We start from the raw sequence: 12,919 nt of genomic DNA, 5'->3' as shown, positions 1-12,919 counted from the left end.
GTATGATCTTAATGGCGAAACGACTCTGAACTTCTGTTCTAAGTCTGGATTTCCAGGTACAAGAAACAACAAAGTACTTTGTATTTTTTGAGTGTGTGTCCGACACTGACAGACAATGTGAGGACAGAGACCAACGGCGAAAGTCAGGCTCTGTGGGGATGAAGGGCTGTTTTCAGATAATGCTGACAGCATTTAAGCCAACTTAACCAGCATATTTTGCTACAAGCTGATTGGCTGTTGAAACAGGTGATGTGCCTTACTAATCAAGCCAAGCTGCAGGTGACAACATCAGCTGGCCCGAGTCAAGTTGGGACGGAGCAATGGCTGCAGCTTTATCTCACAGTGTTCTAAGATTATTTTGTTTTGTTGCAAATCTTTGGTCTGAACCAGGCTACACATCACAGGGCGTAAAAGTCTCATTCCTATTGAAGTAGCCTCTCTTAAAACTGTCTGCACTGACAATGAGGCAGTGTGATTTATCAATCAGTGACAGGTTCTGCGGATAGAACCAAAATCAAACACTACAAAAGGGAGTGACAGCACATAGATGCCTCCACGAATGCAGAAACTTTAGAAAACAATTAGTTATCTGATGACAAGCTGCAGACCGACACATCAGATGTGGTGTAAACAAGTTGCTGCCACAGGGGACAGATTCATGGGTAGAAATGCAGAAAAACAGTAACAATAATTTGCCGGAAAAGACATCGTAAATTAGATTTCAGGTTTGCAGCAGTAATAATTCACCTTCCAACTGATCGGTCTTGTGCTACAAGCTTAACGTGACTGCTTATGAAACACGAGGGTGAGGACATGTTATCTGATCAAACTGTGGTGCTGAAAAAAATCCCCATGATTTGTGTCAATGCTCAGTTACTAACCGATTATAACACTGTGCCAAACAGCTAACGAAGCAGTGAAGTGCTGCTTGTAGAGACAAGCATGCTGGCTATAAATTTCAAACCACGAGAACATAATGTTCAGCAGATTGTTCACTGCAGCTCTGCAACAGGAACACACATTAAATATGGATTAGATTCCTTCTCTCTGCTGAGCACTAACTCAGTCTCTGCACCGGACAGGCAGGCGCACAACAATCACACTCATATGCACTTCAGATGGACGCCTGTATACACATGATTGCTGCGCACACACACGGTGACGCCCACTCACACACACACAGACACACAGACAGGCAGGCGTGGGACAGTGCTGCAGTGCAGGTGGTCAGGCTTGGACTTAACTGCAGAGGCCACACCCTTATCGGCACTCAAATACAACATAAACCTAATGTCATCCTACTGTTGCTCCTTAAAATACTCAAATATGGAGATACATAAAATAATATATATATACTGTTACGCAAGTGTTTTACATTTAAGTCAATAACACATTATTGCTCTATACAGCTTTTAACCCTCCGACAAATAATGTGTCTCAACACTTAAAAATTTCTATTAAAAAAATAAAAGCAATCCAAGTTTTGACAAATTTTCCTACTCCCATGTCATATCACATGTAGTGACGTTGATGTATTTAACTATGAATGCCACTGCAGTGCTGCTCAGTTAAGATATCTGTATAATATATGTCCACCAGAGGGCAACAAACACTGTTAAACTAATGGTTAGAGAATTGGGCTCAGTCCAGCTCATTCATTCAAACATATATGTGGGTGTTCTTTAAAATTCATACACTGACTCCTCTTTGTGCACGACAGGTGTCAAATCGATGAATACATTGATTGTTATCATAAGAGGATGATTGAGAAGATCATTTCAGGTGTTCCTCACTGCACATAATAAAGATGGTACTCTTTCATCGCTTCATGCTTGATTCTGAGATGTGTGTAGACTCACCAGTCCAGCTGAGTCCAAGGTGGTCGGCTACTATTGCCATGCGGAGGTCTGTTCTCTCACAGGGACTCTGAGGGCCTGTGTCGAGGAGGCAGGGAAGGGCAGGACACAAACAGTTAACATGAAATTATGACAACGACCCCCAAATTAATTTCATGTGGTTCTCAGTAAGAGAAATAGAAAATGTCTCCTACAAAATCAATGATAAAAGAATCAGATTGGGATTGTGAACTGAAAGTTTGTCTGTTTCAGACTTTTGACAGTAATGTGGTTTAACCAGAAGACCTCCTACATAGGCAGTTAATGAATACCTGTTTAATTAAAATGAGTTTTTGTCTTTTTTCATTTACCCGTAGTGTTGGCGACTGAACAAACACAAAGACTAACTTTAGCTCACTGTCCCAGGTCTTACCTCTGGAAAAAAAGAAAAAAAAAAACAAAAACACATTTTTTCTGGCCAGACTCTCCTCAGTGATTCAGTTTGGATAATGGATGCTTGCTAAAAACAGTAGTTTGACATTTTGGGAAATGTGCTACACTTCTGCCCGCTGAGAATTAAATAAGGAGATCAATACCCCTCTCCTTGGAAATGGGGGTCAACAGCCAGCCTGGCTCTGTCCACAAGTAAAAGGAAATCTGCCTACCAGCATCGCTAAAGCTCACTGATTAACATGTTACATTTATTTGTTTAATCCATTGAAAAACCAGTGTAAAAACAAACAAAAAAGTTGTAGTTTCATGTGGGTTTATGTGTCAGATAATTTTCTTAGCCAGGACTGAGAGGTAACTTCTGGGAATGTGAAAGTGCCAAAAACTGCAGTTCCTCTAATGGCCACTTGGGGCTGGTTCCAAAAGCATGTCAATCCCCATAGACTACATGTTAAAATATCCAACTTAACAACAGAAATAAACATGGGTGGGGATAATATTTAAATATCTCATCCATAATCAATCCGTTTAAGTATCATTAAGGCTTAAAGTTATGCATAATTAAAGACGTGGCCCTTCTGAGTGACAAGTCTGTGCTATCTGTTGACAAGTTACTATCACAGCAACAATGTTGGCTAGGTAACTTAACCATGGTGTAACCCTGGATTCTGATAGGCGTAGCCGTAGCTGTCACCATTTTAGCTTTTGCATGAGAGTTAATTGTTACATTTTGGTCATCTAAAAAGTCTTGTTTAGCATTCTGTTGTACCTAAAAACAAAGTCTCTAAGAAGTCAGATGTTTACTTTTTCTGTAAAGTACATTTTGTTTTAATGGTTTTATGCCCGTTTTCACTAGCAAAAATTAGCATTAATATTACCACAACTGACCAAAGACTGTAAATGCACCAAGCTAAGCAAACTAGTGTTATATCCACACTCTTGTCCACAAATCACCTCTTGATTCAAAAATCCAAGATGGCAACAGCCAAAATGCCAAACTTGAGGCTTCAAAACAGAGTCCAAAAACCAGTGGGTTATGTCACGGTGGCTACATCCATTATTTTATACAGTCTATCACCAGGACAAATACGTATATTTCCCAAAATGCCTAACTATTCCTTTTGGTTTTACAATAAACTCTCTATAGGACTATATTATATGAATTTTCTCTTAATTACTAAGCCTTGGAAAACGCAGATATGCCCTTTAGATGGGACATAAAGAGGACTACAATAGCATAAACTGACACACTCTGCCTAACAAAGAAAACTAAGTTAACATAAAGAAAATATAAAATAATTTCATCTAATTGTTGCTGTATCTACTTCAAGACTAGCACTATTGAAGAATCAGTGAGACAACTGATAATAGGACGTAAAAACTGAAAGCTTGAGGATCTGTGAGGCCAGAAAAGGAAAACCAAAAATCACATTTTCACACTAAAACGTTTGATGTTCAGTAGTATTAGTAGAGAAGAGTTTAAGAGTTTTGTAGCACATCACTAACAACAAACGATCTACCATCAGGCAACATTCCCTTCCACTGATAAAAGCAATTCATGGCTTCAACTTGAAATCAAAAGTAATCCAGCTGCACTAAGTTTTTTACTGACTGACTACACTGACAAACTCCTGTGCAGCTGACAACTATCTGATTGTCAAGTTCAGCTCTGATGAATTGTTTTCACAGTGTTGTCAAAGAGCAAAAGTACCACCAAATAATTTCTACAAACCAGGCAAGCAGACCAAAACAGCACAAGGTCACAATTCCCCAAACGATCTTTCACATCTCAGGTCGTAATTATGTCGAGGGTGGAAGTGAATGGTGTGACATGTGGTGAAGTGTGAGGCTAACTTGATCTGTAGTGTGAAACGAAAGTGAGAATGTGTGTGGTAGCCTGTAAGACCGCCACAGTAATAGAAAGGAATGCATACTCAGTCTTAACTAAGCCCCTCAAGTGTGCTTAGGCCTACTTGCAAACCAATACTGACAGCTAAGAAGTGTTTGCTGGTATTGAAGTTGTAGTTCCTGTGCACTAGAGAAATTAATACAGTAAAGCTCCCACTAGCCATGAAGTAATTAATCAACTATCCTGGCACATATATAGACATCCCTTTACCTTAAACATCAAACTGCATGAAATTCAGTTACGTCTACTTGATCTAGGGACAAATTTTGAGTATTCCTGATTCTGCCATCGATTCTCCATGTCTTAGCCTTTACCTCTTTGTCTAAACCAGACAGCACAGGACACAGAAAACAAGAATGACAAGAAGAAGAAGAAGAAGAAGAAGAAGTAGTGACGTCTACACTTACAAAGTCACATCACAAAGCACCCACAACAGCTACATGCATCTCAGAGAGAAAGATCAAGTATATCAAGTGTTTAGAAAGAGTTTACAAACTAGTCTGGTTCTCCGTGACAGGAGCCGTGATTGGTTGATCAACCTGACTCCCTTCCTCCTTCTGCTCTTGCTCCTCCCCTCCAAGTGTCCGCCTACTCTTCCTCCTCCTCATCCTCTCACTGCTGGCCTGCTCAACCTCAGCTCTCACATCTCTAGCAGATGGTGTTGATGTGGTGGTGCTGGTGGAGGTGGAGGTAGAGGTGCGTGAAGGGCAGGAACTTCTAGAGGCTCTAGATGGTTGTGACAAGGAAGTGTTCCTGGTAGTGCTGAGGCTGCAGCTCTCTTCGTCCTCTGTGGGCAGTGTTTTCCCCTCTAACTTTCTTTCAGCCTCCTTGGGAATGGTCTGGTCCAAACGTTTGGCTGCCTGGCTATTGACCGACCTTGTTTTAACGCTTTTTGAGACCACTGCACTGTTTTTTCTCCTTGTCTCATTTTTGCTACTTCTAATTGGGATTTTTGCTGTACTGTTTCTATGTTCAGTGTTAGCTCTGCCTTTCGTTAGCTGTTTATTACCCTTGGCAGTTTTAATGTTTCTATCACTAACCGCAGATTTAGCTTGAACCTGCTTCTGCTCTTTGAAACAAGAGTATTTCATGGCTTTCATTACTGGGATTCTAGATTTAGGAAATACATTTGCAAAAGGATCTAATCTTTCCCTGACAATATGCATTGCACGTTTCCTGACTAGGAATTTATCAACATTGTCTTTCACGATTGGCTGACTTTGACTGCATAGTTTGTGGTTGGGCGCCCTCACTGGTAACCTGGACTTGCATATCTTGCCTTTGACCTCTTTGGCTCCTGTGTTTGTTATTGCTACATTAGTATGAATCCTGCCTTCCTTGCTGTTCTCTTCTAGCTGGCTGAAGGATGCTTCTATCCTGCTGACTTCCTGCTGAGTAGGTCCAGAAGAAGACAACAAGTTGAACACAATACTGCCAGCCTGCATGCCGTCTGAGTGAACATAATGGGAGTCAGGGATGTTGCTACTGGTATTGCTGCTCCATGTTTGGGGATCGCTGATTTGTTGTGAAGGTGTGGAAGAACAATCTGTGCTTTGGAAGTAAGTGTGATTTCCTGACGTCCAAGCCAATTGGTTGGATTTACCTGAAAGAATTCTGTGATCTGCATAATAATCTGTGATGGCTGATGGTCTATTATTCAAATAGTTAGCTGTCATGCCTGACGTATCAAAAGTACAATAACCTGTATCGCTTGAGGTTACAGAATAAGAAGTATCTACAGTTGTTCCTGAGGTTATGTCATTCGAGTGATCAAAGATGCCTGATATTTTACATTTAGAACTGCTATTTGAAGCATCAGAGGTTTTATCAGATGACAACTTGAATCCTGTTCTAAAAGTGGAGAATTTAGGCTCAGTGTTGGAGGTTGAGTCTCTACATGTGGTATAACTGCCAGCTGCATTTGATATTTCTAGCTGGACAGTGGTAGTCTGAATGGAGACTTGCGGGACTGTTAAGGTACCTGTGGGATCCTGAGTGTTAAACTGATCCATGTGTTGTGATGAGGCATCCACCTCTAAGTCCCTGACCCTGTACCTGCCCGCCGAGAAGTAATGCTCACCAATCTGAAAAAACTGGAGCCTCTCCTCCACCATGTCCCTCTTGCTCATGTCAATCGCACCACTGCGTGTCATCTCAAACATCTTCCCTTCATGGAAGGGGAATGGGTTTGGCTCGCTCGTCGGCGTGCTATCGTCCGTTGGCGTTCGGGCTGGGGTAGTGTCTGGTGTTGTGGCCTGAGACTGGTCATCCACTGCCAGTCCAAAAGGCTTAGGCTCACCATTGCTTCCCCGTGTCCCTCCCATGTCAACAACTTCTTCTTCTCCACCTTTACTGGGCCAGGGGTCAAAGTCCAGCCCCTTAGTGGCAACAGTCTTAAAAGGAGAATTAAACTCCTCTTCTAATTTATAGCTAAAGTAAGTGTCTGAAAATCCCTCTTTCTTTGACTGGTTTTGTTCCTGACTTATGTCCCCATCCTTACTAACAGCGTCAGGTATTCCACCATTTGAGGGTGTATCTTTTTTGAGAGTGTCCTTTTGACATTCCTCTGGGGTTTTCTCCTCTTCAATAACTTCCAGTTTGGTCTGAGGAAAAGAGCGGTCAGTAGACCTAAATGTGTCTGTCGCCCATACATCTCTCCGGCTGTCTGGAAGACCAAACAGCCGTAAATCTGCCTGCTCACACAGACCATCATCCTCATCCTGAAGTTCATATCCATCTAGGGAGTCTATCTCTGTTGCGTCTGTGTCATGAGAAAATTCAGCCGTTGTGGCTATGGAACAGTCTGTTATTGACTGGTCATTTCCATTTTGTTCATATTCATAGTCCTCTCCTTTGCCATTAGAACCTTTAGAACCATTGGAGCCATTTGTCTCACCATTAGGTTCTTTGTTGTTTCCATTTTTGTCATGTTTTTTGGGCTTCGATGCCTTTTCCTTCTCACTCCTCTTCTCCTCCTCCCCCTCATCAGGAATTTTGGAAGTGAATTTCTTACAAGGAATTGGTTGGAACATTGACTCATCATCTTCATCATTTGACTGACTGTCATCTTCCCCCGGGGACACTGGGGAAGGGGGTTGTATACGTATAATTGGCTCGGTCAGCAGATGCTTGTCATGTTCCTCCTGTAAGTTCACTTCCATCATTTCAGTCTCAGTCTCTGAAGAGGCACAGGAACCTTTCCTTTCTGGGTCTGACATTTCTGAAGCAGAGTCCAGAGGAGGAGGGGGAGGAAACTCAATATAAGCAATACCTTTGTCTTTGGAGGCCTCTTGCTGCTCCAGCTCTGTCATCTCATCCTGCCTGACAATGGCTGTTGTTTCTTCCTGGTTCAAATTGTAAGTTAATTCCTGCTGGTTATCATTACTTTTTGTTTGTTGCTCATTAGCGTTAGCCAGGTCTGCTTTGGTGGTGTCAACACTAGTTTTGCGTTCTGGCAGGACCTCTTTAAAAGAGAAAACAACTTTGCTTTGGTCATCTTCCTCTGATTCTTCAGAGACCTCCATGATTGGGCTTGGTTTCCCTGGCATGAATCCCATAAAGCCATCAGGGGTCCTGGACGTGAGGTCATAGCTGACCTCCTCAGAGCTGGGGGTTTCTGGCGTAAGGGGGCTTTTCCCTGAGCTATCGATGAAAGAAACCTGTTCTAGTGTGTCATCATCAGGGCTTATGGGGCTGAGTGCTGAGCTTGATTTCTGTTTGACTGTATACAGTGTCCCTTTGGCCTCCCTCTCTCCCTGCCTTCCCACTTGGACACTGACATAAACAGGTAATGTTTTGATGCCCTTAAAGTTCTCTTTGGTTGTTGCAGCAGCTGGAGGGGTTATGACTTTCTCCAGTGTGTCTATTGGGCTGGGAAGATTATTGGAGTTTGAATCTTTGGGTGCATTATCTAGAATTTCAAAAGTCAAATCTGTTTTTTTTGGAGTTGTCTCAAGACTTGTCTGTATTTTGCTCTTTGCTAATGTGGGTATCTGTGAGGGTTTAGCTATTGTCTGTTTCTTTGTGAGGTCATTATCTAAAGTAGAAGACGTTCTTACAGGAATTTGGGATTCTGCCTTTTTTCTGAGGTTTTTGTTAAGGGGTTCGTCTGTCTCTTTTCTTGATACTTCAGCTATTACTTCTTTGGAAGCAGACTCACTTTTTGTCACTTGTTGGCTCTTTTTAGCATCACTATCTTTCTCTACTAGTCTAGTTGTTTCTTTAGCAACAGGTGCCTGGACTTTCTGATCTTTATTGCTTTCTTTTATTTCCTGAGTAACTGTGGAAGGGACATCTTTCCCTGTAGTAGTGGCTTTGTGAGTTTCAGTTTCACTTATTTGTCTTTGTAACAAGGGCTCTGGGATATTTTTGTTTGGCGACTTGTCTCCTGTGTATTTTGGGCTTTTAGATGTAGGTGATAAAGCAGGTTTACTGGTGTCTGTGTCCTTCTCAACATCCTTTTTCGGGCTTACTTCTTCTGATGTTTCAGATACTTGTGATGTTTTTCCTCCTGCAAAAAACTGATAAACAGGAAGTTTGCTTTCCTGTAATTTCTTTATTGAAGGTTTTGGCTGCACTGGAGGGGGGATTTTGGTTGGACTAGACTGACTTTGTTTTTGAGCCTCAGATTCAAACTTCATCCTCACTGCACTGACTTTGGATGTTGATTTTACATGAGAGGGAGAAGAAGGTTCTGATTCACTGGTTTTAGTTTGTTGTTTACTTTTATCCTCACTGATATGAGGGAGCCTGCTTTTCTGCGGACTGCTTGGTAAACTAGAACTTTTCTTTTCAGCCGTAGTGGTGCTACCAAACATTTTACCAACAGAAGGCTCCCTGAGTTTACTTGTACTGAAGACCTCTTCTGCTTTAGGTTTCTGCTGTGTTTTCTCAGGGGTACTGCAGACTGAGCTAGGCCAGGACCTTGGTTCCTTTGGCTCTCGTCTTACAGGCTTTTTCTCAGGGGACTGCAACTCATCATTGAGCTTTTCTGTTTTGTCACGGAAGAACTGTGATACCTCACTGAGTTTTTCTTCAGCTTCTTTTACAGTTTGATCCACCCTATCCTCATAGAGAAGCTTATCCCTGCTCCTGTCATGTTTATCCTCTGTAAATCGCATCCAAACAGCATGTTTGGGACTGCCCTGCTCTGTGGAGTAATGAAGCACTGTCACCTTATCAAACTGAGATGGTTCATCCCTGTGCACAAATTTACCAGATATAGGGGAGCCATCTTTTGATGACTTGGAACCAAACTCTCTTTTGGGGCTTCCATACTGCTGACTTTCTGTGCCGCGGCTACCGCTCTCCTCAGAAACTTGGTGGCGGTTCTTGTCAGTTGCTATAGCTGAATCCTCTGTGTCAGAGTGAGACTGCGATGATGTGTCAAGTTTCTCTGACAGGAGCATTTTCTCAGCAAATCTATACGACTCGCCTCTGATTTCTGATAGTTCATCATCACAGTATTCTACGGAATGTTGGCTCAGTAGTTTCAGGGCTTTATATGAATCATCCGCCATCAGCTGGGCAGAACTTGGGCGACTGTCCTCCTCCTGTGACACTGGGGTGTTAACGCGAGATGTTTCTAGGAAGGAGGGTAGGGATTCTTCTGCAGTAAGTTCCTCCTCTTCCTGTTGGGCCTCATCGTAATCAGTAAGCTCCTTAATTCCATGGTCCCCTTTGTAGACATAAAGCTCAGGGTGTTTCTTGGTTTCCCTGATAATAACCTCAGTCGGCTCTGCTGTGCTGTGGCCCTTTTCGATATGAACCTCTATTATCCTTTCCACTTTAGGTTTGGATTTAATGTCTCTGTCAAGAAATCTAGGAGTCAACTCATCGCCTTTGACAGAATCCTGGCTAGCTTTGTGCTCAAAAAGTCCTGCCAGTTCTTTAGATGGGTCCCTACCTGACTGGAAAGCTTTCATGATATCCCTTACTGACATACCTTCCTCTAAAATCTCTGCACCATCAGTCAGTTGGGGCTTGTGATAGACCATTCTAGTAGTAGTAGTTATATGAGTTTCCTCTTTAAGACACACACTTTTGTTAATCATTGAGTCCTCTTCTGGCATTTTCATCTGTATGGCTTTCGTGGAGCTTACTGAAGCTGCCTCTGGCTCTACTGGAGGAAGAACAGATGCAGTCTCCTCCATGAGTGCAGGCTCACACAGATCATCAGGCTGCTCATAGCTCCTAATATGGACCACTTCGGTCCTGGTCTCTGTAACACAGGGAGGGATGGGTGAATCTGTGAATAAAGGCTTAGGTCCTGTACTCTCTGCACTCTGAGGAGCAGAGGGCGTCTTTTCACTTCTGGTCTCAAACCCGCTGTCTGACAGCGGACTCTTATCCTGCTCATGGGACAGGTCCTCGGGTGACTCCAAAATAGTGTCCGTCCCCTGATATGATGATTCAGCAAGTTTGCTTAGATCCTTCTCTGAGGGAGACCTGAGCATGCCTGAGACTGGTGGAGGCATTTTGAGTTTGTGCTCTTGTATTGACATAGATGGTTTAAGAACACGTTTCTGTTTCTCTTCCCCTTCCCCCTCCCTCTTTGCCTCCTCCTCGTACTTACATTTTAACTCAGCTATTCTGGAGAGAGAGCTCGCGCCAATGTCATTTGTTAGAAAATCTACTACTTTAGCCAATTCTAAGTCTTTGCTTGACATGGACTGCTGCTTGAGCAGGAGGGTGTTTTCATCAAAGGGAGGGTAATAATCTGAGAGGGCACTTCTTTGTGCCTCCTCGATCTCATCTTTGGAAAATTCCTCCCATTCATCCTCTGAGACTCTCTCTCTACCTGCAATGGCCTTAGCTTCACTCTTGATATCTTTCTGTAATATCTCACTGACTTTCACTAAATCTTCTTTCACTTTCTCCACTAGAGCAAAAGGCTCCTCATCCTCTAACTTGCTCTCTTTAGGAGTGCCAGTATGTGATGTTTGGACAGTTTTAACTGCTGTCTGTGTGTCTGTCTGTAGGATAGCTGTCATTCTGATCAGATCCTCTTTCATGTCTGCTACATCTTTTAGTATCTCCTGGTTGGAAGTTCCAGTTGGGTGGATGATGGGTGGTGTGATAAACGGAGGGGATTTAAGTTGGGACTTTATTTTTGATGCGGTAACACAGGTAGACAAAGAGGAAGAAGACGAGGACGAGGCACGAGAAGAATCAGGCAGTGCCATTTTGAGAGACCCTGGCCCTGGTTTGACAGGGGTCTCTGGAATGACGTTGACTAACGAGTACACAGGTACAGTCACTGTGTTAGAAGAAACTGCAGAGCTGGAGGAGGCAGCTCCAGATCTCAGAGAACCATAAGCAGAGCTTGGAGCTGCAGATCTACGCGAGGAGGACAGCGATCTAAGAGTGCCATAGCCTGACACAGAATATGAGTCTATAGCTTCATTTATGGCTGCGCTGACACTGGAGGTTGCAGCCTGGGTGGTGGCCAGGATCCTCTCCTGAAGGCTGCTACTTCTCTCTGTGAGATGCCGAGAAGAAGGAGAGGATGGCGTGGAGGAGGATGATGGATATTTAACAGGCGAGAGCGATCCGTTCATCATGGACAATTCTGAGGAAGCAATGGTTGTCTGCCCAGTTGAGGAGAGAGATGACAGAGATGTCCTCCCTCCTCTGGATGAGAGTGTTGAATCTACAGAGGTTTTCAAAGAGGACAGGCTGGAGATGCTCTTAACAGGAGAAAGATTGGGTGCACCTGCATCTGTCGCAACTGTGGACCCAAGGGCAGTTTTAAAAGGCAGATTAGAATTGTACATGCTGTAAGGTGTCTTTGGCGATGCTGGAGCAGTGACTGAAGCTGGTGACCTCTCTGGTATAGAACCATTGGGTATTGAGTGAAGAGGGGAAGTCCTTGATGTGTATGCCGAAGCAAGGCTTTTGATAGATGCTGGATCTGTGGCAGGTTTAACTGGGCTTCCAGAGGACACAAGGCTGGCAGACCCCTGAACGGGGTACTGGCCCAGCTGGACAACGGTTTTAATGGGTGAAGGCATAGTCCTGTAAGACCTGATGGGGGATGAGGATGTCAGGTCGCTAAGTGATTTAGCTGGGGATGACACAGTAGGTGGTGGTGGTGGTGGTGGTGGAGCTCCCAAGGTAGCCTTGATAGTTGCGGGGCATGCAGGTGATGGGGAGGAAAGGGGCCAAGTAGTTTTCAATGGAGAAGCAGCTGGTGAGCCTGCCGGTGAATCGGTAGAGGTGAGGGAACCCCCCACTCCGACGAGCCTTGTTTGGCCAGGGACGGTAATAGGAGCAGTCGACCATGGTGGGTAAGGTCTGGTTGGAAAGACAGGTTTGTGAGGGTAACCAGCAGGCAGTGTTCTTGCTGCTGTGCTTCGTTCGAGTGCTGTTTCTTCAGATGATTTTGTAGAAACAATGACAAAGAAGGAATGGAAAAAAATAATAAAAAGAATGTGGAATAGTAAAGGTAACAGAAAATTATGTTGGGAAAGGAAAAGGAAGAAAAAAATATGAAAAAAGAAGAGATCAGAGGAGGAAGAGTTGGTCAGTGACGCAGTCCTGGTATCAAGGAAGGAAAAACAGCAGTTTTATGAAGTGCTGATATTTGAGTATTGACTGAAGATGGAGTTATGAAAAAAAACAGTTGTGTTCCTGTGTGATTCAGGATTGGGACATGACTCAAACAGCAACAACAACAGCAACAACAACATAATGAATAAACTGAACCAAGCACATACAGCAGCAA

At 43.4% G+C, this 12,919-nt stretch overlaps 1 protein-coding gene across 50 annotated transcripts in view; it reads right to left on the bottom strand.

The window, feature by feature from the left end:
- LOC117246674 (ankyrin-3-like) overlaps window positions 1-12,919 on the bottom strand; it is a 235,944-nt gene that overhangs the window by 22,189 nt on the left and 200,836 nt on the right. For 24 of the 50 annotated variants that reach the window (XM_078163060.1, XM_078163045.1, XM_078163061.1 and 21 more), the window contains 2 exons: window positions 6,275-12,565; window positions 1,860-1,934 (listed from right to left, as the gene is read on the bottom strand). In XM_078163060.1, the coding sequence (XP_078019186.1) occupies window positions 1,860-1,934; window positions 6,275-12,565 (6,366 nt within the window). Of the gene's footprint in view, window positions 1-1,859; window positions 1,935-4,690; window positions 12,566-12,919 lie in introns of all 50 variants that reach the window. The other 26 variants (XM_078163069.1, XM_078163070.1, XM_078163077.1 and 23 more) reach the window with 2 other exon arrangements.

Source organism: Epinephelus lanceolatus, chromosome 21 (genome assembly GCF_041903045.1).
Source record: "Epinephelus lanceolatus isolate andai-2023 chromosome 21, ASM4190304v1, whole genome shotgun sequence".
NCBI classification, from domain to species: Eukaryota; Metazoa; Chordata; class Actinopteri; order Perciformes; family Serranidae; genus Epinephelus; species Epinephelus lanceolatus.
Note: the sequence above shows the minus strand (reverse complement) of the source record. Positions and strands in the feature narration are given on the sequence as shown.